We start from the raw sequence: 22362 nt of genomic DNA, 5'->3' as shown, positions 1-22362 counted from the left end.
GCGAGTAAAGTATATTTGTTTTTTAGAAAGAAATCACAATTTTGTTTACATCCAACGTTTAAAATTCCTATATTTAGAAAAAGCTCTTTGTACTTGGAATCTCATAGTGATTTTCATGGACATTTAGCAAAAGTAAATCTTGAAAATTGCACACCGTGGAAGCGTTTTCTTATCGTAACAAGTAAGCTTCTATTTTTACGTGCTTGTGAAAGTTACGAGGTGCAGAAAGGAATCGGCATGATGTAACGAGGATCGCAGTTCCGTGCGTGTACTCGGCTGCTTTTTTTCCGTGACCGCGTGTTTTCTTCGCGATGTGAGTTCGCCTTAAAGGGACGGAGGAAAGAGCTCGTCGCTCGGCGGTATACAAGGCGTGCGTACATGGCTTTCGTAGCGCACAAAAGGTTCGCATCTGGCGCGACGTGGGAAAGGATATTCGTAACATTTGGCCTTTCGTTCCGTCACGTTTTTGGCGGATGGTCTCGCGAACGAGAACGTATCCGTATTTCCCGATACGAGGATTTTTCCAATGTAACGATTTAATAGTCGATAATTTTAATAGACCGTTTTGAATGTACAGCAAGAAATGTGGTAATTGCGAATAGCAATTGATCGATCACTTTACCGTGGTTTGGAATTATTAGCAGTGAAGATAATCGGAATATATTATGCAGAATCGTAGACGTAATTAATGAAAGCGATGAGATCATAGGAACAAAGATGAGAATAAGAATAATAAGCATGTGGAACATTTATGTAACGTGTATATTGTTAATATAATAAAATGTATACCGGATGATGAACAAAGATGGGGCAAAGTGTTAGAAATATACAGAGGAAATCGAGGATGCAGTTTCCAGACTTTGTAAAAACGAAGCAAGCGATCGTAATTAACAAGGGATTGAAAAATAATTCCATTTTGGATTCGTTGATTATAAATGAATTAATATCGTTGGATTTGATTAATTAGTAATGGATGAAATGTGCATCGGTTAACCGGCGTGGATTTATTGCCGAATAATTTGCATCCGTAAAATGGAATCCATTATGACGATGCAAATCCAGCTGCATTGGTTAGGATCCTTGAGCCCATGCATGATTCAAGAAATCCTATAAGGATCGATGATCGATGTCGTATCTTGTAGCAGATTTATGTGTTTCGTGCAGTGGGACGATAAAGTGACATTTGAGGAATTTTTGAAATATTAGATATATTAATAAGCATTTCTGAAACATTCCTGTAGAATGTATCTTCGTTCCTCATGGATTCTTATTCGGACATTCAACACAAGTTTGCTAATGATCTCGAATAATGATCAAAGTATTTTCTCGGTTTTAGTATTGGAATATCGGTGGAAAAATGTACAACAAGTACCATAAACGATGATTATTGTTATTATTATTATTAATGCAAATAAAATTCTATTCGTTAGAAATTCAAATAGAACTGGTTTAATTTGCTATAACTGCCTAATTTAAATGAAGAATTTAAATAGAAATAGGATAATTGATACCTATAATCGTCTAATTTGAATAAAAAGTCTATTTTAAACAGAGGCATGTTCCGATATCTTCGTCTCAGATTCGTTTTTTTCTTCTGGATAGCTTCGTAGATCAAACAGCAACATGGACTAACCGTCGCATCGACTAAGATAATCCTCGAGATCTCTGGCGCGATACATTAACGAACTTCAAAGTGGGTGAAAGTTCTCTTCATTGACTGGATTACACGCAAAGATCAAGAAACGCGCGTTCTCAGAGGCAACGTATAGTTAATACTACGAGAATCTTAAACCCTTTCCGCTCCATTCCATCCGAGAAAACAATTGGTGGGTGAATTCGTAGAATACGTATTCGTTTCCTCGTTCGATCCATTTACCTAGCGTTCGCTTGGAATTGTTACAGTTTCTAATTTCTCTGGCGCTTCATACTTCGCCATCGCTTTTACTAAATTACAGAAGAATTGGTTTTTAATTTTTAAAAAGATACGGAAGAATTTTTGTTGATAACATTGAAACGTTGAAAAGGTGGATAAAACAGATACTCTTTCTCTACCACAGAAATGGATGTTCCTGCTTTCTTAGAAACTAATCAGTTCACGGAGAGTCTAGCGCTTTTTTCGTCTCAGGTACCAGTGTGACCGCCTTTCTGAACTACTACTTTCCTAATACGGCGATAATACGAGCCGTTGCGTAAAATAGAACCGCCCCGATTCATCGAACGTCGAGCAAAGTCACCATTCTGAACTTATACTACTTTAAGTAAATAACTTTACCTACTTGATAGCCTACTTTTGTCTTGATGTTAATAATCTGCCTAAAGACATCCTCGAAGACTCGTAATTCACAAGAATCGCTTACGTAGAGCTTCTTTTATCAGCGAACTTATTACAAAACTTGATCGATAATCCGCATTCGAGTATTCATCCTGCCGAAGGACTCGATGTCTCGAGCTGAAATGGAACAAGCTGCCGTTTCGTTGTTCCATTTTTATCTGGTTTACCGGTAACGTTGTTATCGATGTCAAGGAAGGTTGTTTCCGTACGAAATGTCTGTAACATGTTGCCATATATTTTGGTGAACGGAGCGTTCGAACGATCGCGGTTTCATGCGACCTCGAAGAATCCAGCCGCAAGATCTGGACCACCATGAAGGATTACGACACGAGCGGTCTCTCGAAGAAAAACGACTAATACGCGCGCCGACTGGTACCGTGTCGTCTTTCTGGATGCGAACAGATTGCTTTGAATTACGCGAAACGCGGTTGCACGGAATTTATTAACGAAACGACTCGCTGTTACTTTATTAGCTCGCTATGGCGAACGCTTTCGGTCTACAAAGTACGTCTTGAACGTGGAACGTGGATCTTTCGATTTTATTTCTTATCCGTTTGGCAATCTTTCTCTATCTGATTTTATTATCGAAAAGATTTAGAAAGCATCGAATCGATACAATGTGTAGGAAATCGGCACTGATATCGAAAGTAGCTTGATAAATATCTTCGTTCCTATACGTACATAATACGCTTGTGCATTTATAAGAAGTGAAGTACTTTTGAATGCAGATGATAAGAGATATTATTCTAAACACGAGAGAAGAATAAATAAAACTAACGCAGAGTTAGAAAAGATTAAGAAGAAACTTTCTTTTTCAAACTATCTACTTTGGTAGATACGTGTCGTTTTGAAATTTATGATGTTAATTATCACACGGCCGCATATCGAATGACCAAAACTGCGATAATTAGTACAATAATCTTTCGTTATATCGACGTTGAGGAGTACTTGCGTATCTAATTATATCGCGTGGTAATATCACGTTGGTTTCTCATCGCAGCTTCAAAGCTGCAGGATTCTAGAGAGAAAAAGAGGAACAACGAGAGAGAAAGATAGGTCGGCAGCCTTTGCTCGCGGAATCGTGTGTGGGTACCTCTGCCGTGTCGTTACTATTCTCGTTCCGCCGGTGCGGTGTACGATTGAAGCGTGCATACCCACACCCACGCCAGCGTTAACGGAGGAGGAGACCGTTTGAAATGCAGCGTGGCGGTCAACTCTCCCGTCTGCATTCAATCGAGGGGGAACTTAATGCGCGAGGGTGAGCTACACGCGGGGTGTTTGCGCGGGGAAAGATAACCAGAGGCTCGACGACGTTTCGCTGTTTGAACTGAATTATTTCGAGTATGTCCACGACTGTCGCTCCAATTAGCGTTTCGCGTGCACAAGGTAAATGAACGCGCAACGCGACTACGCTTCCAAACAGCTTCAATGCTTAACGATTATTGACGGTGATATGAATTCTGTAAAAAAAAAAAAAAATAAAAAAGAAAGAAAAACTAATCCTCTGTGGGATATAGATAACATTTTGCCGCGTTGGTTGGATTCTTCGTACTGTGGGACGAATTAGTTCTCTATAAACGAACGTCTTTTTGTTTATGTAATTACAGAGAAGCTATGGTTTATTTTTGGAGAAAATAAAATATAAATTAGTAATTGTTATTAATAGGAGATTAAAATATGGATAGTTTATAAGAGAAAATAGAATCGTTGTAAACCCACGTGTATCCCTAATTCTTTGATTAAATTACATCCTGTTAAAAACGAGCTAGTGTCCAGATACTTGTATGAGGTAGTGCATGTCACGAGGAGTGTCGTAATTGGATGATTGGTGGGGATTGTAGTTTGTTGGAAGGTTGGTGATTTATGGTGATAAAGTGGGTTTGGTTAGTGACATTGTCTCTCTTTGTCTAAAATCTAGTTGATTCTCATTTATACAGTAACTTTAACATTTTTTTTTTACCACGTGATTAGAGAATTTTCGATCAAAAACGTTGGAAAATTCTAACTTTATTGCTTCAATGAAAATCGTGTTTGAAAACATGAATCCGTCAAGATTAAAAAATCGATTTCCTATTTATAGTCTTATTGATAATACGATCAAACACATTGCAATCGGATTTGTTCAACTAAATCCGGACATCTAAGCCTTCGATGCGGCTCTCGATTTGGTTGTTCAAGGTTAACGACGTGAAAGATTAATAACGTCATTGCGACGAAGGAAGAACTATATTTTTCATTGGTTCAGGATCTCTACTATACTGTAATATTAACGGGTTTAAATTACTGGAAACAACCATAGTATTAAACCCACCAATTGGAAATAAGTTATCTTGGAAACAATCAATGTTTATCCCACACGATCTCGCCGACCGAAGTGCCTATTTTCAATCATCCACCGTTTAACACGTGTCAGCCTTCCAGTGAATCATCAAAGACTCATTAAATTCTTGCAAAAAACTTCGCAACTGTTTCACCCACGTCTTCGAATCCGGATTCTAAATGTTTCATTTATCAAAACGTGTAAGCTTAAAATTGCCTACACTTCTGGAGGATAGTTGGAGAAATGAAATTCAGAGAAAATAAAAATCAAGTTTCTAAAGTTGAAAGACCGCCATGGCGAATATTCAGAAATAAGGAGAGAAGGATTATATTTACCCATCGTCGAATGCCTATTATCATAATCGAAGGAAGAGGTGTTCAGTTTAGGGCAAAACGAAAAATCAGTTAATTTCCTGTGGCGATTATTAAAATAATACGAAAGGACGGGACCTTTCGACCCACACCCTGCGTCTGCGCCGGCTGCAGCGGCGTCTGACTCAACCGGAAGTCTGCCGGGCACCCCTCTTCCTTCGTGCCACTTCTTCTCCCTGCATCGTGGCTACCTGAAGCCGCATTACGCATAATGGGCGTACATACGCATAGCCGACACGCTTGCGCGTGTAAAAGGGGCTCGATGGATCGTGGATTTAAAAAGCAGGGGACGTTCGCGAATAGGTTGCTTATTCGGCATGGGCCATGGACTGCTACCGAAGCGTGAATCGTACCGGTGTGGTGAGACCTTCGACCCTGGTATCGATGGTGCTGCACGAATTCAGAACGAAACCATTTAGAATCCATCCTTCCAAAAAATCCTTCACAAATGTGAAATTACGAATAACTTAGTTCCGTAGATTTTTCTTTCGTACTGTCTATTTTGGGGACAAGCTGTGTGGGGTCCATGCGATGACGAAATAAAAGCTGTCGTGTCGCCGCGTGTTTTATGGTAACTGGTTATTGCAGTAATGTATCGTACTCGAATTAATGCATCGATCGAACAATGCCAAGGACGATATCGGCGGGATACTCTGAAAAAGGCTCGAGCCGCTGTTTAAAGAGGTCAGACGAACGTTAAAATCGAAGGGTAGCGTACCAAGGATAGTAAGAAAATGGGGGTCACGGTGTACGGTCGTTATCGGCACACGTAATACCACGCTATTAACCCAGTAGAAATTATGCTTTGAAAAATTCTGTCATAGATTGCCCGATGTCTCTGAGGGATACAATTACACAAATACTGAAGAAAAAATAGGTAAAGTTACATACTGAAAATGTAGAACGTAATAATCTTACGTTAGACGAACAGTAGCTCGATCGTGCAAAAGATTCGCACGAAAATTCATCGTCTGATTATCGAATACTTGGACTTCGCTCTTCCCCTTAAACGGCGCCGCGTTATCAACTCGCATAGTGTCAAACATAACTACTGCAGTCAGTTCCGGGTGACCGAGTTGTTGTTGATCGTCGCGCGGTTCGCACTCAAATACGTTCACGCCCGTGATCTTTCGTAAGATCGAGCAAGGGTTATACATCGTATGAACACAAGTATGAGAGCAGTCGTTATCACGAGCTCGTTGCGCTCGATTTGCCATTGTGTGTCTCCAGGCCATATGCGAACGATACTCGCGTACCAGATCTGACGACGACGTCCGTATGCACGCCGTGTTACCTGTACACGTGTGCGCACACGTACACGTTGCATACACATGTGGCCCACGTGTGTGTCTCACGAAACAACATGTGATGGACTTTACTCCATAAGCCTGCCCGTTAACAATTTTTTTCTCGTTCTGCCCCGGGTGCAACCCTATTGTTAGCAGGTCGAGTCACGAGCCACGACGTTGGTTCTCATTACCATCCGTATCTACGAGGCTTTATCGTTCCGTCAGCCCAACCTAGTTCCCATTTCCCATCGTATCCTGGCTATATCTATATACATGGCACGGATCGTGTCGTGGCCCATCGGGTTTTCCTTAGATTCTCCACCGTCTCCATCTATCCCAGCAGCGTGGGAGAACCGTGGGTGCCTCTGTATTATTTCTTTCCCTCTACGTAGCGTAACTTTGCACGTGTGCGTCCGTAACGTTGCATCGCGATGTCTGCTTCTGGTACAGAACGCGAGGCGTTCGAAAAATCTCGGCCTTGATCCTGTTTACAAGCCAACGAAGCCGGCAAACGAAATTGAAATGATTTCGTGCAGTCACGCACGAATTGGCCTATCGTGAGAGTGTCCCAGCTAGATCGTTTTTCGCTTGACCGAGCACGCTACCGTGAAACGGTTCTGGCGTTCCTAGCGATCAATTTTTCGTAGGCCTAGAAATTAACGTGTACTAAATACAAGCGAGGGTGAATGTAGATGTACGACGAGTTGAGAAAATCGAAGGAAGAGTATGTACGAGGATTGATTCGAGCGGAGATTCCTTCAGTAGGTAGAGGTTCTATAGATGAATCTGAAGCAATCCGTTGAATGGTTTCTCACGTTCCCTGACGGTCGTGTCATCTTAGAGACCTCTGTCGCCTTTGATGAGCCACGATAGCGCGTCGCCATGCATTTGCCAGGGTTAATTCGCTTTCTCCTTCAATAGTTCAACATTCCGATCGATTAGGAACTTCTCGCTCTTCGATGTACGAATTTTTGAAGATTTTGTAATTGAAAAGGACCGACGAGATGTGTTATAGTAGAAAGTTGCAAAAGAAGGTAATTACATTTCTGGCAACGGCTCGAAAGCTCTGAGAAACTGTAAAGCGAAAGTCACCCCGCTATTGCCGCGAAGAATTTGACTACGATGGAGAGCCCGAGGAGAACTGCTCCATTGTTTCCAACAATGACGCCACTTCGTCGATGCTCTTGGCTGCTTTCGAGAGGCCGTTTGCGTAATACGTTGAATCGACACAAAGATGAATCGTCGGCTTGTTAGTAGACTAAAAAGAATAAATTTTATAAGTGGACCGCATTTCTTTTTATCTCAGACTCGGAAATCGTATCGGGAGACAACTTCTTCGACGCCTTGGACAATGGCGTGGTGGTGTGTCGATTGGCGAGGGTTATCCAGGAAAAGGCGAGGACAGCGATTGATGCTGGAAAAGCGAAAGGGGTGAGTAATCGCACTGTTGAGAGACTACCGTTAACATTCGTGTAAGATGGACTGTGCGAGCAGTATCGATCAGTTCGCGTATTCCCTGTCAATTATTTCATTTCCGATTGTTTTTCGTATGTAAATAAAATATAGATCCTGTAGATAAGTCATTTATCGATCTTCTCGTTTTCGTGTAATAAGCATTTTTTCAATGATCGATTCCTCGCGATTCTTTTTCAGCCTATGCCGGTGATAAAGGGCCGCTGCTGGGAAAATGCAGCGCGTCGCAGTTTCTTCTCTCGGGACAACATGGAGAACTTCATACAGTTCTGCAGACGACTAGGCGTACACGAGAATCTTCTGTTCGAGAGCGACGATCTCGGTAAGAAAGCCAAGAGCTAATCAATCTTAATTCGTTGAAATCGACTTGCCTCGTTTATTAGCCGCGTTTCGCTCGCTATAGCTGCAACTCGACCATAACTGAGCCGATTAAAAGCGAAATCCCGCCAATTATGCCGCGTGGCCGGCTGTGCGTGGCTATGCAAATGCAAAGCTACCACGAAAGGAAGAATAATCGCCGCGAATTAACCGCGTCTCGCGGTGGTAACGATGAAAAAGAGTCGTTTTTCCCTCGTAGCCGACTGACTTTCAATGCAACGACGAAAAACAATGAGCGCTCGTAGCTGATGTAATCTCGGAAATGAAGAAGCTTCGGAGTTACGAAAAAGTGATCCACTGGGTCACGCGTTATGGGGATGATTGTCGGGCAAAATGGTGCTGTCTATTTTTACTTTCTTATACATACGTACGTATACCGGAATCTTGAAGTACGATAACCGAGGAAGAACAATGGGCCCATAAAGAATAAGTTCCAAAGTTTACTTTCCCCTAACTTTGCCTTTCAGTAACTTCGAACTTCTGCCGTTACTGACCTCTATCCTCCTTTGTACTTCGTCTTCCTTTTACGATCGTTTGGTACACATAGCTCTGATATACTGCCAATTCAGAAGTTAAGGGAATGAAAATAATATTCAAAGATCTCGTATCGAAGACGATTGTATTGATTTCAATTACTACTGCAACATCCAATCAGTATCTAATAGAATAACATATATATTTTTCAAGAATGTTTCGAAAATTGTGTCTGTTATTATTTCATGGTCTAATTGCAGCGGTAATTATTTTTTTAATTCTTTCACTTTTCATTCTCATGTGAGAAGAAAAATCCGATTATAGAAGATTAATATACTTACGTTTCTATTAATAATACGCGTTTCTCAAATATATCACTTTCATCGAATATAACGCGTCATTCTGCTTTGCTTCTGCTATAATATCTCCAATAGAGTGCCACAGACTGTTTAAATTCAACTTGGATAGCACCGATGTAGACGGTAGAAATACTGCTGACGTTCGAAGCTCGATACAGTGGAACGAAATATAATGGCGGGACTTCTCCTTTTTCCTTTTGTTTCATTTCACGGTGCTCGTCCCGTTTGAAATTCTTTTTCGTTGGAACGGAAACCTGTGAATCTGGATTTTCGTGTCATGCTCGTCCTCGTGTTACAAAAGTAAAATCGTCAGGCACGTAGATTTAACGTGGAACAAAGCTTTTGTCTCTTTACGAATCCGCCGGCCATAGGAGAAACGAATAGCTCGAGGAAGCAATTGGGGTAGATTAAAAAGCTCATCTATTATCCAAACAAGGATAAATTTTGTATATTCTTTCGTTGAGAATAGTTTTCTTAGTATAGGAGGAATTTTATTTAGTTTGATCGAAGATGCGATACTTTTTTCTGAATTAAGAAGTAGCTACAATTTTATTGCGAATAATACGATGACCATTTCGTTTGGTTAAGACGATCTATTTTAATGAATAAATGAGATGTACCACAAAATGTAGGCTAAATTGGTCAATTACAATGGTAGTTGAAGAAGGTCGAGGGTGTCATCGCTTACGTTCTGTAAATAGAATCTACATTTTTCTTTTTTTTTTGGTAGCATGGATGAGACGGTCGTAAAGAGACTGGTTTCTAGGTTGTCTTGTAATTTTCACCATGTGGACTGCGATGCATCACGTAGCCCGATATAGCAATCGGAGAAACTAAAATATCGGAAAGCTTCGAAGCACCTGATAAATTATGAACGTATAAAATCTTTTCATATGTTGTATAAATTCAAGATAGAAAGTTTTCATTAAAATGCAAATCCTTTTAACGTATGTTTCACTTGGCCTTGTCTGAATTCTAACGACTTTTTTGCTCCAATTATTTTTTTCATTATTTATGAATAAATATGTAGTCGGCCACTGTATAAACCATTCTACGGTAAATTGTAAATTAATGTAAACTTGCACGTACGTAATTATGGAACGACCATTTCCAACGTTTTCTCTGCAGCTAGATAAACATGTAACGCAATAAAAAATTGCTAGAGTATAGCGTAATACATACGTATTGGTCTCCTTCAAATTATCTGCATTTCTATTACGTATACATACGATAAATTTTTCATTTTCTTTAATATTTTTAATTTTACAGTCCTACACGGACAGCCACGGAACGTGGTGTTGTGTCTGTTGGAAGTGGCACGATTGGCGTCAAGGTATTCGGTCGAACCGCCGGGACTCGTGCAGCTCGAGAGGGAAATCGCTGCCGAACAAGAGCGAGATCTTCACTGTCTGTCCGATAGTGGTATATCCCATAGCAGCTTGGTTTCTTGGCAGTTTCAATCACCGTCCCCGACCGCAACACCCAGACCTCCGACAGAGAAGATCAAACACAGCAGGTATTGTGCTTTGTGATTTCTCCATTCCCATTTACATCTCCGCTTTTCACGACATCGCTGTCGTACAATTGGTATTTCAAGATATTCTGTTCATAATTAATAACAATTTTCAATTAACAATTCTGTAATCGGTTTGTGTTTGTTGAATCAAACATCAGGGAAGTTTATAATTTTCAAGTGAAAATGCATACTATTGATATTAACTTGAATAAAATTCGATGATCTATATCCTAATGGGAATTCAAAGGCGATGAGAAGTATGTGACGCGAATGTAATACTGTATCTGAAAAAAGAAAAATCGAAAAATCGGTGATGAAAAAGTTTCTCGGGAGTGTCATCGATGTTCTCGATTCAAGAGCATTTAAAGCTTCTAGTACCTACCCACTTAAAATTTAGGTAACAGGACAAAAGAATCCTCTTTTACGTTGAATTTCAATGGCATTTCGACCCAATTTGCACCATATTTTGCAGTTCAGCATCGGAAGTCGCGTTGACGGCGACGCGATGGCTGGATCCAACCACCGGTGTGACGCACGAACCCGAAATGAGAAGGTCGGTGAGCGACAATGGGCCAACGGGTAGCGACGGAGTACCCAGCGATACGACGGAGGACGATTGGTCACGAGGAAGCGCGGAGGACCCGGACGAGCTTCCATCGCCATCGAGTTCACCTTTGCCCTCGCCAGCCGAGCCGCCGGAACACACGGGTCCCATAACGGAACTCGATCGTAAGGTACGCTGATCAAACCGTTTCTTCGTCCGATATAAAATTAAATGTTTGGCATGGTATTCAAGTTTCTCATTCCCATGCTTTAGGCACTTCTCTGACAGAAATTTCTGTTCGTTAAATAATTCGGAAGCGAAACCTTGGAAAGTAAGCTTTCGTCGTTTAAATATACATATTTTCTAAAACAGATCTAATTATAAATTGAAACACGGGAATATCTAAAAAAAATATCTTAAGCACTTAATCGTAAATTTAAATTAGAACTTTTCATTTATCGATATCTCGGCTTATCGGCTAAGCTATTTGGGTCATCACCAATTACTTTACTTTGATTCTGGTATCGGAAGCTACAAATAAAGCAATTTAATTCATCATACTCGCCCCAATTTCAACGATCTCGAAATAAATTTAAACACGGCTTGCTTCATAAATAAAATCAAATGAAAGCACACGTTCAACGTTAAAATCATCTACAACATTTTTTTCTATTTCACTTACGTGCATCCTACAGTAACAAGCATATAAAAGGTATAATGTTGCATTCATCATGAACTCTGAAGTCTACTCAAAAACTAGTCGCGGAACAAGTGTAAAATTAGAACTGCTTATTATTCAACGAACAACGCGTGTTATTACCTTTTTCTCTTATCCTCGTTTCATTAACATACGCTACCAATTGCGCCAGAAACAATTTATCTCGTTTGTCGGGGGCTCAAGTTGACGCTCCAAGTTTTTTGAAAGATTAATTCCGCTTTTACCCGTAATAAATGCAAGTAATACTGACTACGAGCGTGCAATTTGCTCGGTAAGTTGCATCGTGTCACGTTCGCCACGAACGCGCTCGTTCACGTGGAAGAGAGAAGAAAGAAACAATAGGTACGAACGGGACGCTTTAAGCTTTTTCACGTATGCGTTTACACGTTCGTGGATCCTCGCGTGTCGGATTCCTGCATGCCGCAGAGCGGATGTTCCGAGAGGCCGCTGTAGCAACTTTCCCCGCGACACATCGAACCGATTTATCTCACGATGAAGGTCGATCACTCTTTGTCCGTCTGAGCATCGTCTCTCATAATGTTATTTGGATTCCATAGTCAACTTTTATATCGCGATGTGGCTCGTTTACTGCTTTTAGGTGAGAAGAGCCACAGAGGCCGTGCAAAGACTCTGCCAGTGTCCATCCGAAAGATGCTCCAAACTGAAGGTGCGTAAAGTTGGCGAAGGACGGTACCATATCGCTGGACGAAATGTCTTTATCAGAGTATGTATTATCTATCTGATCCTTTATCTCGAATTAAGATATGAACTATATGTGCGTATAGTATTATTTCGTATCATTGATCTATCGTTCATTATGCGGTAATCAAAACTCGTAAAATCAGGCTTCGTTGCAACATCGTTGCGACTTCATATCGGTGGTTCTGTACATTTCTAGAAACTCAATGCAGACATCTTATTATTAGAAACACACCCGCATCGAACAATCCTGGCAGCCTTCAAAACAAGCTTTTTTAGATTGTTAACCTGCCGCGTACAGTTGGAAGTACGCCTTCTGTTACTAATGACAATGTTACTCGACGTGTTCGCAGCTTTTGAAGGGAAGACACATGATGGTCAGAGTGGGCGGGGGCTGGGACACCTTGGAGCATTTCTTGGCGAGGCACGATCCCTGTCAGGTGAGGACCCTCAACCGCGAGAGCACGCCGCCTTCTCCTCACGGCAACAAGCACACCAACTTTCTTCCTATTCGCGCCAAGTATCGCAGTCCTCCGCCGGAATCCGTCTCGGCCCGTTAGCCTAAAAGCACAGTGCCTGTTTACAAGTCCACGCTACTTCACGTTCATGCTGTTGTTGGTCCGTTTCGTACAAGTCAAGAGACAGTTCGATAGGGTGGCTTCTTCTGAAGAAGGATGGAACTTCTGTTCCGTCTTTTCATTCGGATCAGACTTTTATTCGATAGAAGCACGAGAAGTTACGAGAGTAACACGCTGATAGATGAACGGCGGGAACGTTACATACTTGAATCTTTATAAAATACACAAAGATCAGTAACGACCCTGAGAAACGTCGTCTTCCTTCTTTCCAACCGCTGTCGATAGCGCGTTGGCGATATCGAGGGATTGGATAATTCTATCTGTGTGCTATTCTCGTGATCAAATATAGTAGAACTTGTATCAAATGCACCACTGTCTCTCATATACATATGCATAAGTTATACAGGGGATGGCACTATTTTTCTTACATGTCATGTAATATGGCTGGGGAGCACTAATGTTACACGTATATCCTGACAAGCGTGTTAATATGCCACCTTACTCTTGAAGAGACTCCCGCGATATTCGCTGATTCTTACCATTTTTACATCCGTACGAATTTCCGACGAATATATTGTATAGATCTATAGTATACATTCGCTCGTTATTTTTGTACATTCACATCGAATTATACGTTGTGTTCATGCTACAATGTATGTACTATATGTATATGTATCTACGTATAGAAATGCGACTTGTATTTATTTGTACTTTCCTACATGTTCGCGTAAGTTGTTCGTTTAGAAGAACAAGGACTTGCCTTTCGTATATACGTATCAACGATTCCATCGGTTTCGATTTACGACCCATAAACGGTTAAGTGTCACACATTCCACAGATGACAGGCATATTAACGCTTGATTTGGAAATTGTCTAACAGAAATAGACGGGAGGGCAATGCACCTGGTAGAGGTAGTCGTAAGACCGCAATGACCAAAGTTCGTAATGGTATACGTATGTTGAAACGATCACGGGCAATAAAGGCTTATCGGAATGTCGTTTACATCGAAGATAATGACCAACACAGTGTATCCGCTGCGAACGAGCTGCCTCGGCTTCGAAGTTGACCCATGCGTGTAATTAGAAGAAAGTGCAATTAAGGACTCAGGTAACATTTTAAATCGAGCTTGTCGGGCTAAATAGAGCTACAGGAAATTGAACTTACCGATCGAACGACTCCGTCTTTTTGTAGAAATGCAAGCTTTAAAGGTTAGGTAACCGGTTACAAGAGTGCGGGTTTATTATTCTGAAAAGGGGATGAAGCAATTAATTATTACTTATTTATACTTGGTCATTGCTGCGGCCCGCACGGGCGAATCTCGTAGTGCACTTAAATATTTCTCGCGGTAAGCAATGTAAGGCACATAGATTGTAACAAATAACAGGGTCGGTTACATCGATTAATTCTATTTGAAATATTAGATCATTTATTGTTACATTATTATATAACAGTGTCAAACGATTGACACAAATGATTATTATTTTCATGCTTCACGTTCAAAGGATATCTTTGAACCTTTTTCATCATTAAGAAGAAAATCTATCTTCTTATATCGTCCTTAGATACATACATGTGTATCTACCGATACCGACCCTGACGATAATTCTTACACTTTGGCACATAATCGATACGTACTAAATTTGCTAACACGCAAAATGCTTCACGATAATTGCCATAATATATGTTTTGTACTTTTATAATAAATACATAGGATAAGGTGTAACAAAGGACGTATTGTAGCGAAATTACAAGGCGACATGTGTTTATTCGGTTCACAGAAATGCAAGGACACAGTGTGCAAAGGAATACCAAAGCAAAGAAATATACGACGAGCAATGTCGGCACGTTGAGGCTATTAACGTTGCCGTTCAAAGCTTTCCTTTTTGTTAGACTTTTTCCTTTCTATCGTCTAAATTGATTTTGTATCATAGCGTTGTACGTTTCGTAAATTAGTATTCGACACATAGTGTGTAATCTATTTCATTTTAGATATTTCGCTCGTATACGCAGAATGTATTTATTTGTAAATTATAACGCAATCAGTTCTAAACGTAGTGATCGAAACAGATTTATTTTACGAGTATGTTTAGTGTCATTATTGCTACGCGCGAATGAAATGATTCCGCCATATTATATTATTACCGTAAACGCGTTACAGAATAAGTATGTCTATAGTACGGTTAAGTTGTACGTACCTGCTTAATTAAACGCAGAGTATTCTAGAGTATTTTTCGTTAAACGAAATTTTATAATTGAGAATAATTTCACGCGTTTCGTTTATGTTTGTTATCGTATAAATTTATCGTGTGCAATGCTATTTATTCTAGCATTAAATGGATTTTTGTTCTGCAGATTTTTGTTAAGAACTGAAATATCGAATTTATGAGATTTACGAATCAGTTTATAAATATTCCATTGCACGATGAATATCGTGATATCATCGCAAACATAGTCCGTTTATTTTCTCATGATTTGTAATGTGATATGATTGTGTTGCACATCCTACTTTCATTTTTTACTTAACGTTAGTAATCAAAACATGCTTCTATAAAAGTAGCTCGTATTCAGTTCGTGTATTTCATATAACGTATAAAATATGCCGCTAATAACGTTAGTTTTATTTAAGTACGATACTATTGTGTTAATTGTTATATTTTGTTGAACAATAAAATATTTAATTATAAATCTTTTAGACATTTGTATAGTAATTATAATTGATTGCTAAACGGATGTATTTGTAAGTAACAAATATATCTTTATTTTTCTCAAAGTGCATATGTTAATACAAAAAGTAAGTTAAATTTGGTAAAGATCACGTTTCTCATGATAGTCAGTCTGGTATAAAATAACATCTACGAGTAAAGAAATACATAAGAATGCAATATAAATTATAACGTTCGAGAACGTTCGATAATTTAATTTTAATCTCAGTGATCAAATATTATGCGATTAAAGTAACTTATACGTATATAGAGATATAAAATGGAGCATCGTATTTATTTATTGCAGCATCAATGGCGGATATTTCTACTTCTTTTTACTTTTACCTAGTGTTAACGTATGATGTTGAGGTTGTTGAGCGAATTGAGTTTTTCGCCTATTGAATTCCAAAATATCGTCTTCGAGCTTCTTTCTACTTTCTTCCAATTTTTTCTTTTCCTCTGTGTGATCTTTTTTCAGTTTATCGAATTTGTTATGAAGCTAAGTAATACATACAAAAATGAAATTATTATATGGATCTTCTACAGAAACATTAAAAATTATAAATACTATTACCTCTTTCTCTGCCTCCTTCAATTCAGCCTCTTTCTCCTTTACTCGTGCCACGAACATCTGTCGCATTTCATCCTCCTTCTGTTGGAGCTCTTGCAGGTGAATGGACCTTTTTGCTTCGCAGGTTTGTTGGAAACTAACTGGTTTATTTTCACTATCAACATCGCTAAATCCCATCTGAAAATTATAATTATAAATAATTGAATTATGTAAGTCAGATTCAGAAATCTTTATTTTGTGCGATGAACTACCTGTTCTAGTCGCTTCCTACGATATAGCTCATAATGACGACAATGTGTCTTTTCTCTCATGTCTTCCATATTTGTCCTTATTAGCATTTCACGTAATTTAACGAAGTCACAATGCGATTCATTCTCCACTGTAAAAAGAACAGCACGTTTCAGGATAATTCACATATTTTAATAGTAGTAAATAATTATAATTTTACCTTGTACTGTGCCCCATGGATATTGGCGAGAACGCATCATTTTGTTACCAACTCGAACAAAGTCTGTGCTACCAACTACTGCAAAAGGTACATGGGCATTCATACTAGTATTTACTTCTGCAACATTTTCGTCGTCCGTAGGAAATTGATAAATATGAACTCCATTATTTTGTAGTTCAGATATAATTTTAGTCTGGAATAGACGATAAAGAAAAAAGCTATAATAGATAAATGTATCTATAGATGACTGTAATTTCTGCTACCTTAAACTTCTGTAATTCCGTTTTAGATATTGTATCAGCTTTGGCAATAATTGGAATAATGTTGACTTTCGTATCCAGTTTTTTCATACAGACTAAATCAATTGACTTTAATCTATAATTAAACATGTAAATAAAGACAATGTCAGAATAAAAATGATAAATATTTCCATAAGAAATATTTTACACTATATATTTACCCGTGTCCTGTTGGACAAATAAAATATAGGCAAACATGAATACGACTGTCATGATAAGTTGGCAAAGATCGTTTTATCTTCAATTCCTCTTGTAAATATGCTTCAAATTGGGCATCTATGTAATCAACAACAGCTTTGAAGCTGTCCTCCTTATTAATTTGATCTCCATAACCAACCGTATCCACAATAGTGAGCTTTAACCGAACGTTACTTTCTTGTAATTCATAGGTATGTGCTTTAAGTTTTACAGCAGGGAGATTATGTGGGCTTGGCATAGACTCAAAACTTGTATTAAATAGAGAATCCATAAGTGTTGACTTTCCAAGTCCAGTTTCACCTATTAGAAGTACAATTATAAATGTTAATAATCGTAAAAATTTATAATACACATATGTATTAAAAACTAACAAACATATTTGTCTTACCGATACAAAGAATATTGAATACAAATCCATTTTGAACGGATTTATTTACCAATTGATCTGGAAGACTGTCAAATCCAACATGACCAGACAATTTTAAATTACGTAGGGAAGATTCCATCTGAAAATATGAAAACGCCATGATTATTAACAGTCAGTAAGTCGGCCGGAAACTAGCAGTACTATCCATATACGGAGAGCTTTATCAAGAATACTGTTGTTATGACAGAATAGAGAACCAACGCCCTTCAAATTATAAACATTACGCGTATAAATCAAGGACTGGATATGTGTTTATACATGAAAACAAGCATTTGTACACGTGATTCCTTCCAGTAGGAATAATTGCTAGGTGTAGCGTAATATAGGCGGAAAATTTAAAAAATGACACTTACCTTAGCACGTTCAACATCCGCCGACGCCATTTTTACTACTAGTGACGCGTGTGTTACTCATACCAGTTCATACTCATACCGTAGTTCCCTGCAATACCGTGTACGTACACATCGTAATTTATTATAAACTACAATACTTATTCATTAAAAGTAAAATCGAGTGAAATCCGTATATATGCCGGGTATCTCTGCAATTATTTCCGTTTGAATAAAAGTGATTCTATATGCGTGTCATATAAATATTCATACATTTTGTATATCTTATCGGTATTAATCGAGATTATCGGAAATAAATCAATAGTATTATTGCCAGAATTTCATATGTAAGCAGCAAATCAAGCAATGTATACTACCAGACATCATATACAGGTTAATTTAACAAAAACAATTTATAATTATATCGAGTTAAAATTTATATTTCGTCTTTACGTATGTTATCATCGTGATTATTAACACATTGATTGCTGGATGAATTTCGTAATTTCGTATACCTTATTCATTGCGCCAGAACGTTGTTGCTTATTTCACATGCATTGTTATATGCATATATGCATAATATATATTCTATTAAAGGAACAAAATTGTTATTATACATTTAGTACGTTATATTGTTATTTCTATGATAAAAGTATTACAAATTTTACGAGTATAATTTTTCTTTCATTTAAATGCTTTAATTAATTCCATGGTATAGCAATGTCACCGATGATGTTATTGGAACTTTAATATCGAAACGTAAATTTAAATTACGAATAAATAAAGCAGCGTGTAATATTTACCAGCGGTGCAGGTTCATATGGGTATATAAGCGGTTTGTAAGCCGCGCCCTCCCCCCACCACAGCGGCGTACGCCGCTCAGGTAGGAATTTACGGGCTCAGTTAGTGTTGGTATTGCGACCGCGTCGCTAGGGTGTTTCGCGTTGCCGTACTGGCAGGCTCCTCATAACAGTGTCTACTTTCTAACATGGAAGATCAATTTGTGTTGTATTATCATGTGACGGGGAAAAGCTCTCGTTCATAAGACGGACTTTGTGTAAACTATCGTATATTTTCCTCGCGGGGGAAACGTGTTATCAGGTTAAATAACCGTCGCGATGGCGGACATGAAAAGTCCACCGTTCAGTGACATTAAACGGCCCGAGGAGGTGGTGGCGATGGCGATGAACGACAGCCTGAAATTCGCCGTGCTGATCGGGCTGATCGAAGTGGGACAGGTGTCGAATCGGGAAGTTGTCAACACCGTGCTTCATCTGGTGAGTAACATTGAAATTCCATAGATTTATCCGGTGTACCGGCTATCTATTTCACGGTCATTCCCGCCGATTTTGCCACATCCGACCAAATCTGTCAGCCGGAGCTGTCAAACCGTGTTCGCGACAATCGACACGGTGTACACGACCTTGTATACTGTGAAATATCTCGTCGTTTAATCGAAATCGAAAGTAATACAGCGCACGTCGTTTCAGAGAGTATACGATACGAAACAATCGCGCTCCTTTTCGTTACAATCACATTCAATGTTTGCTTGAAAATCATCATCAAACGTCATGCTAACTTTATGATAAACAAGTCCCTGCTCGCACATTTTTCAGTGAAAACAATTTCCAAAATCGAGCCATATGTCTCGTTATCTTCTATCGTTATATTTAAGATTCGAATAGATTCTTACATTAAAATATTAATACTTTTATCGTTTGTTTGCTTAAAGCTATTTATTGATATTTCTTACTGCAATTACGTTCTTAATTCCAGTTTTGTTTTGATTCACTCGTGTAACGACCAATTATTTTTTCGAGGACACAAACAAGGAAAAAAAACATGAAACGCGGCAATCGAAACGTAGTATAGCCACAAAAAGTTTGCAGTCGTGTTTTTATTGCGTTAAATCACGCGTTTCGTAGTCGACATTGCGCTACGAAGCGCTGTTTACTCGTCAACGTGTCGCGTTCGCGATATTGTTCTTATTTCCCCGGGGAATTCGGCTCGCGTTTAGGTGTCCGCGCGCCACGTAGAAAAACATGCTTATCAGCGCGATCTTGTCGCGCACAACGTTCCCGCGTGGGATGCGAGTTAAAATTTCCGTCGATCGTGCGCTCCCAACGATCGAATATCATTTTATTTGTCAACTGTCGATCGTATGATTAAACGTTTGGGAAATATTCGTGTTGTATAAATTTCAGGATAATTATGGAAATTTTTTAGCTGGAATTTTATAATTTTGAAAACACAAAATTTGTTCACAAAGGTGATAAAAAACGACGATACACATAAAATTTCCAATTAACGTTTGGTCAAGGTCGAGAAATACAAAAACAAATGGAATATTTTAAAATTCTTTCGACACGCAATTGTCAACGGAGAACTTTTCTTTTTCTAAATTGGTCAGAAATCATGATGCGGATAAAACTAAGATTTAGATAGGATGGAGAAAGAATTTTATGATATTTAGAATACGATATATCAGATAAAATCCAAAAATTCTTTCGTCACGCAAATGTCAGCGAACATTTTAAAACCTTGAGAATTCCTCAGAATAGCTGGAACTCGAATACCGCGTAAAGATTTCGTTGGAACAACTAGGAACCATAGGAACATGTATAGGCGGTGGAACGTGGCCGGTTCTCGAACTGGCGAAGACAAATAGGTAGCACGTGGCAGCGATTAATGTCGGCCGTCACGGTTACACGGAGTTACGATCGCGCCGCTTTTCCGATTCTGTCCGTCTCGTCGTTGTTGTTCAAAGAATTAGCCAGGGCTCTGATTTCTGCCGTTTTCCATTGATCTTCTCTCGGAGTTTGCACGGTCTACACAGACTCACGAACTCGCCAACATACAGATTGTACGGTTTGCTTTGACCCTGAATCGGTTAGCGTCATCGAAGATCACGATAGCGTCACGATCAATGTACGTACTTATTAGTCGGCTGCTATGATAGATAATGCTGGGACTCTGGAACAGACAGAGTTTTTGCATTCATCTAACAATAAGCGCGAAGGAGGATGGCGTGTGGTTAATTTTCTGCAGAACGATGTTGTAACGGATAGTGAAAGTATACGTAGGGAGATGGCTGTGCGTGGCAAGATGAATGGTTATAACGAGGAGTTTTTATGTGGTTTTCGTGATGTAGGAGATTGATTTCGATGATGCGCGAGATAATTTTCCCATGGTGTGTATAAAAATGAGAGTGGTAGAAAATGGAAAAAATGAGGATAGCACAGATACCTAAAATTATTTTTAATATATCAACGACAGATTTTCTTCTATTCCTTTTTCTCAGAATCCTTCGATCGTGTTTCCCTTAAGCACGTAGAAATTCCTCTCCTCAAAAGAAAAGTGTTTCTTATGTTGGAATTGAAAAGGAAAGTGTTTTACCTTTAAACTATATGTACATGGCTTCATACTCTTACCTTTGTACTTATTTATCGATTTTGAAGGATATTCGTACATTTTATGCCTCTGTTTCATGAATGGAAGTCTAAATTAGATCCATGACTAAATTCCATTTCGATGGGAACAAGCGTTTATCGTGTTTGGACTGTAGTCCGAATCGTGTGCAATTTAATATTATGTGGCTAGGAGCGAAGGTATTCAACATTTTGATTGTGGTTAAAGAGGCTTTGTTAATGATCACATTTGTGTCAATATATCGTTAATAAATAGTCGTGATTATTAACACCACTTGTGCGACGATTTAAAATAGCGAAATTTCAGAAATCTGTACAAGATTCTTTTTTCTTAAGATCGTCATTATTTGTATTAAGTTCTTTCCATGTTGTACGTAGTCATGCTATCTTTAACGGTTAAGAGAAATTTATGCAAACTGTAACTAACTGAACTGAAAAATAAAGCGATATATGAGTATAATCGTTAACTAGTAAAATACGTGAGTATAAGTAAAGTATAAAGTGGCAGTGAAATTAACTATATGCACGCGAAGTTATTTGTAACTACACGTCAAATATAATTTGATTTCCGAAGGTTCGCTTTTGTGTTGCGAAATGAGGTGAAAAACTTCACTGGTGACGTTATTATTTCGCTCCGTATAGAACATTCAAACCATATAGTAGCAAATTCAATCTTAAATTTCACTAAAAATATTTCACCGTGAAAGCGGTTTCCATTTTCAGTCAGATTTTAATTTAAATTTTGTATTATTTCGCGAAATTATTAAAATATTCCTATACAATTGAGAGAAAAATAGGATAATTTAGGAATATACATTGACAGGAAAAACGGCATTCTGTTGGTAGCAAGTGAAATTGTAAAATTGTAAGATCACAAAAGGTGAACAATTTAAAATAAATGATTAAAA

At 38.7% G+C, this 22362-nt stretch overlaps 3 protein-coding genes across 22 annotated transcripts in view; 2 read left to right on the top strand and 1 right to left on the bottom strand.

The window, feature by feature from the left end:
- Window positions 1-15744, top strand: part of LOC132908839 (growth arrest-specific protein 2-like) — a 29560-nt gene extending 13816 nt beyond the window's left edge. For 2 of the 5 annotated variants that reach the window (XM_060963204.1, XM_060963213.1), the window contains exons 3-8: window positions 7619-7743; window positions 7966-8107; window positions 10266-10512; window positions 10985-11246; window positions 12373-12498; window positions 12827-15744. In XM_060963204.1, coding sequence (XP_060819187.1) covers window positions 7619-7743; window positions 7966-8107; window positions 10266-10512; window positions 10985-11246; window positions 12373-12498; window positions 12827-13033 — 1109 coding nt within the window. In that variant the 3' untranslated portion in view covers window positions 13034-15744. The remainder of the gene's footprint in view (window positions 1-7618; window positions 7744-7965; window positions 8108-10265; window positions 10513-10984; window positions 11247-12372; window positions 12499-12826) is intronic. The other 3 variants (XR_009658433.1, XR_009658432.1, XR_009658431.1) reach the window with 3 other exon arrangements.
- A 40-nt stretch (window positions 15745-15784) lies between these two features.
- LOC132908851 (septin-2) lies at window positions 15785-18165 on the bottom strand. Its single transcript, XM_060963237.1, has 8 exons — window positions 18051-18165; window positions 17659-17776; window positions 17234-17570; window positions 17037-17148; window positions 16774-16966; window positions 16577-16704; window positions 16329-16502; window positions 15785-16253 (listed from the first exon to the last, which is right to left on the bottom strand). The coding sequence occupies exons 1-8, from the start codon at window positions 18078-18080 to the stop codon at window positions 16080-16082; spliced, it is 1266 nt and encodes a 421-aa protein (XP_060819220.1). The 5' UTR covers window positions 18081-18165; the 3' UTR covers window positions 15785-16079.
- A 748-nt stretch (window positions 18166-18913) lies between these two features.
- The window catches only part of LOC132914767 (neurobeachin), a 425174-nt gene continuing 421725 nt past the window's right edge, over window positions 18914-22362 (top strand). For 13 of the 16 annotated variants that reach the window (XM_060974207.1, XM_060974212.1, XM_060974206.1 and 10 more), the window contains exon 1: window positions 18914-19303. In XM_060974207.1, coding sequence (XP_060830190.1) covers window positions 19145-19303 — 159 coding nt within the window. In that variant the 5' untranslated portion in view covers window positions 18914-19144. The remainder of the gene's footprint in view (window positions 19304-22362) is intronic. The other 3 variants (XM_060974297.1, XM_060974278.1, XM_060974198.1) reach the window with 1 other exon arrangement.

The sequence above is a fragment of the Bombus pascuorum genome, chromosome 1 (genome assembly GCF_905332965.1).
Source record: "Bombus pascuorum chromosome 1, iyBomPasc1.1, whole genome shotgun sequence".
Taxonomy (NCBI): domain Eukaryota; kingdom Metazoa; phylum Arthropoda; class Insecta; order Hymenoptera; family Apidae; genus Bombus; species Bombus pascuorum.
The sequence above is the reverse complement of the archived record's forward strand: the minus strand, read 5'-3'. Positions and strand labels throughout refer to the sequence as shown.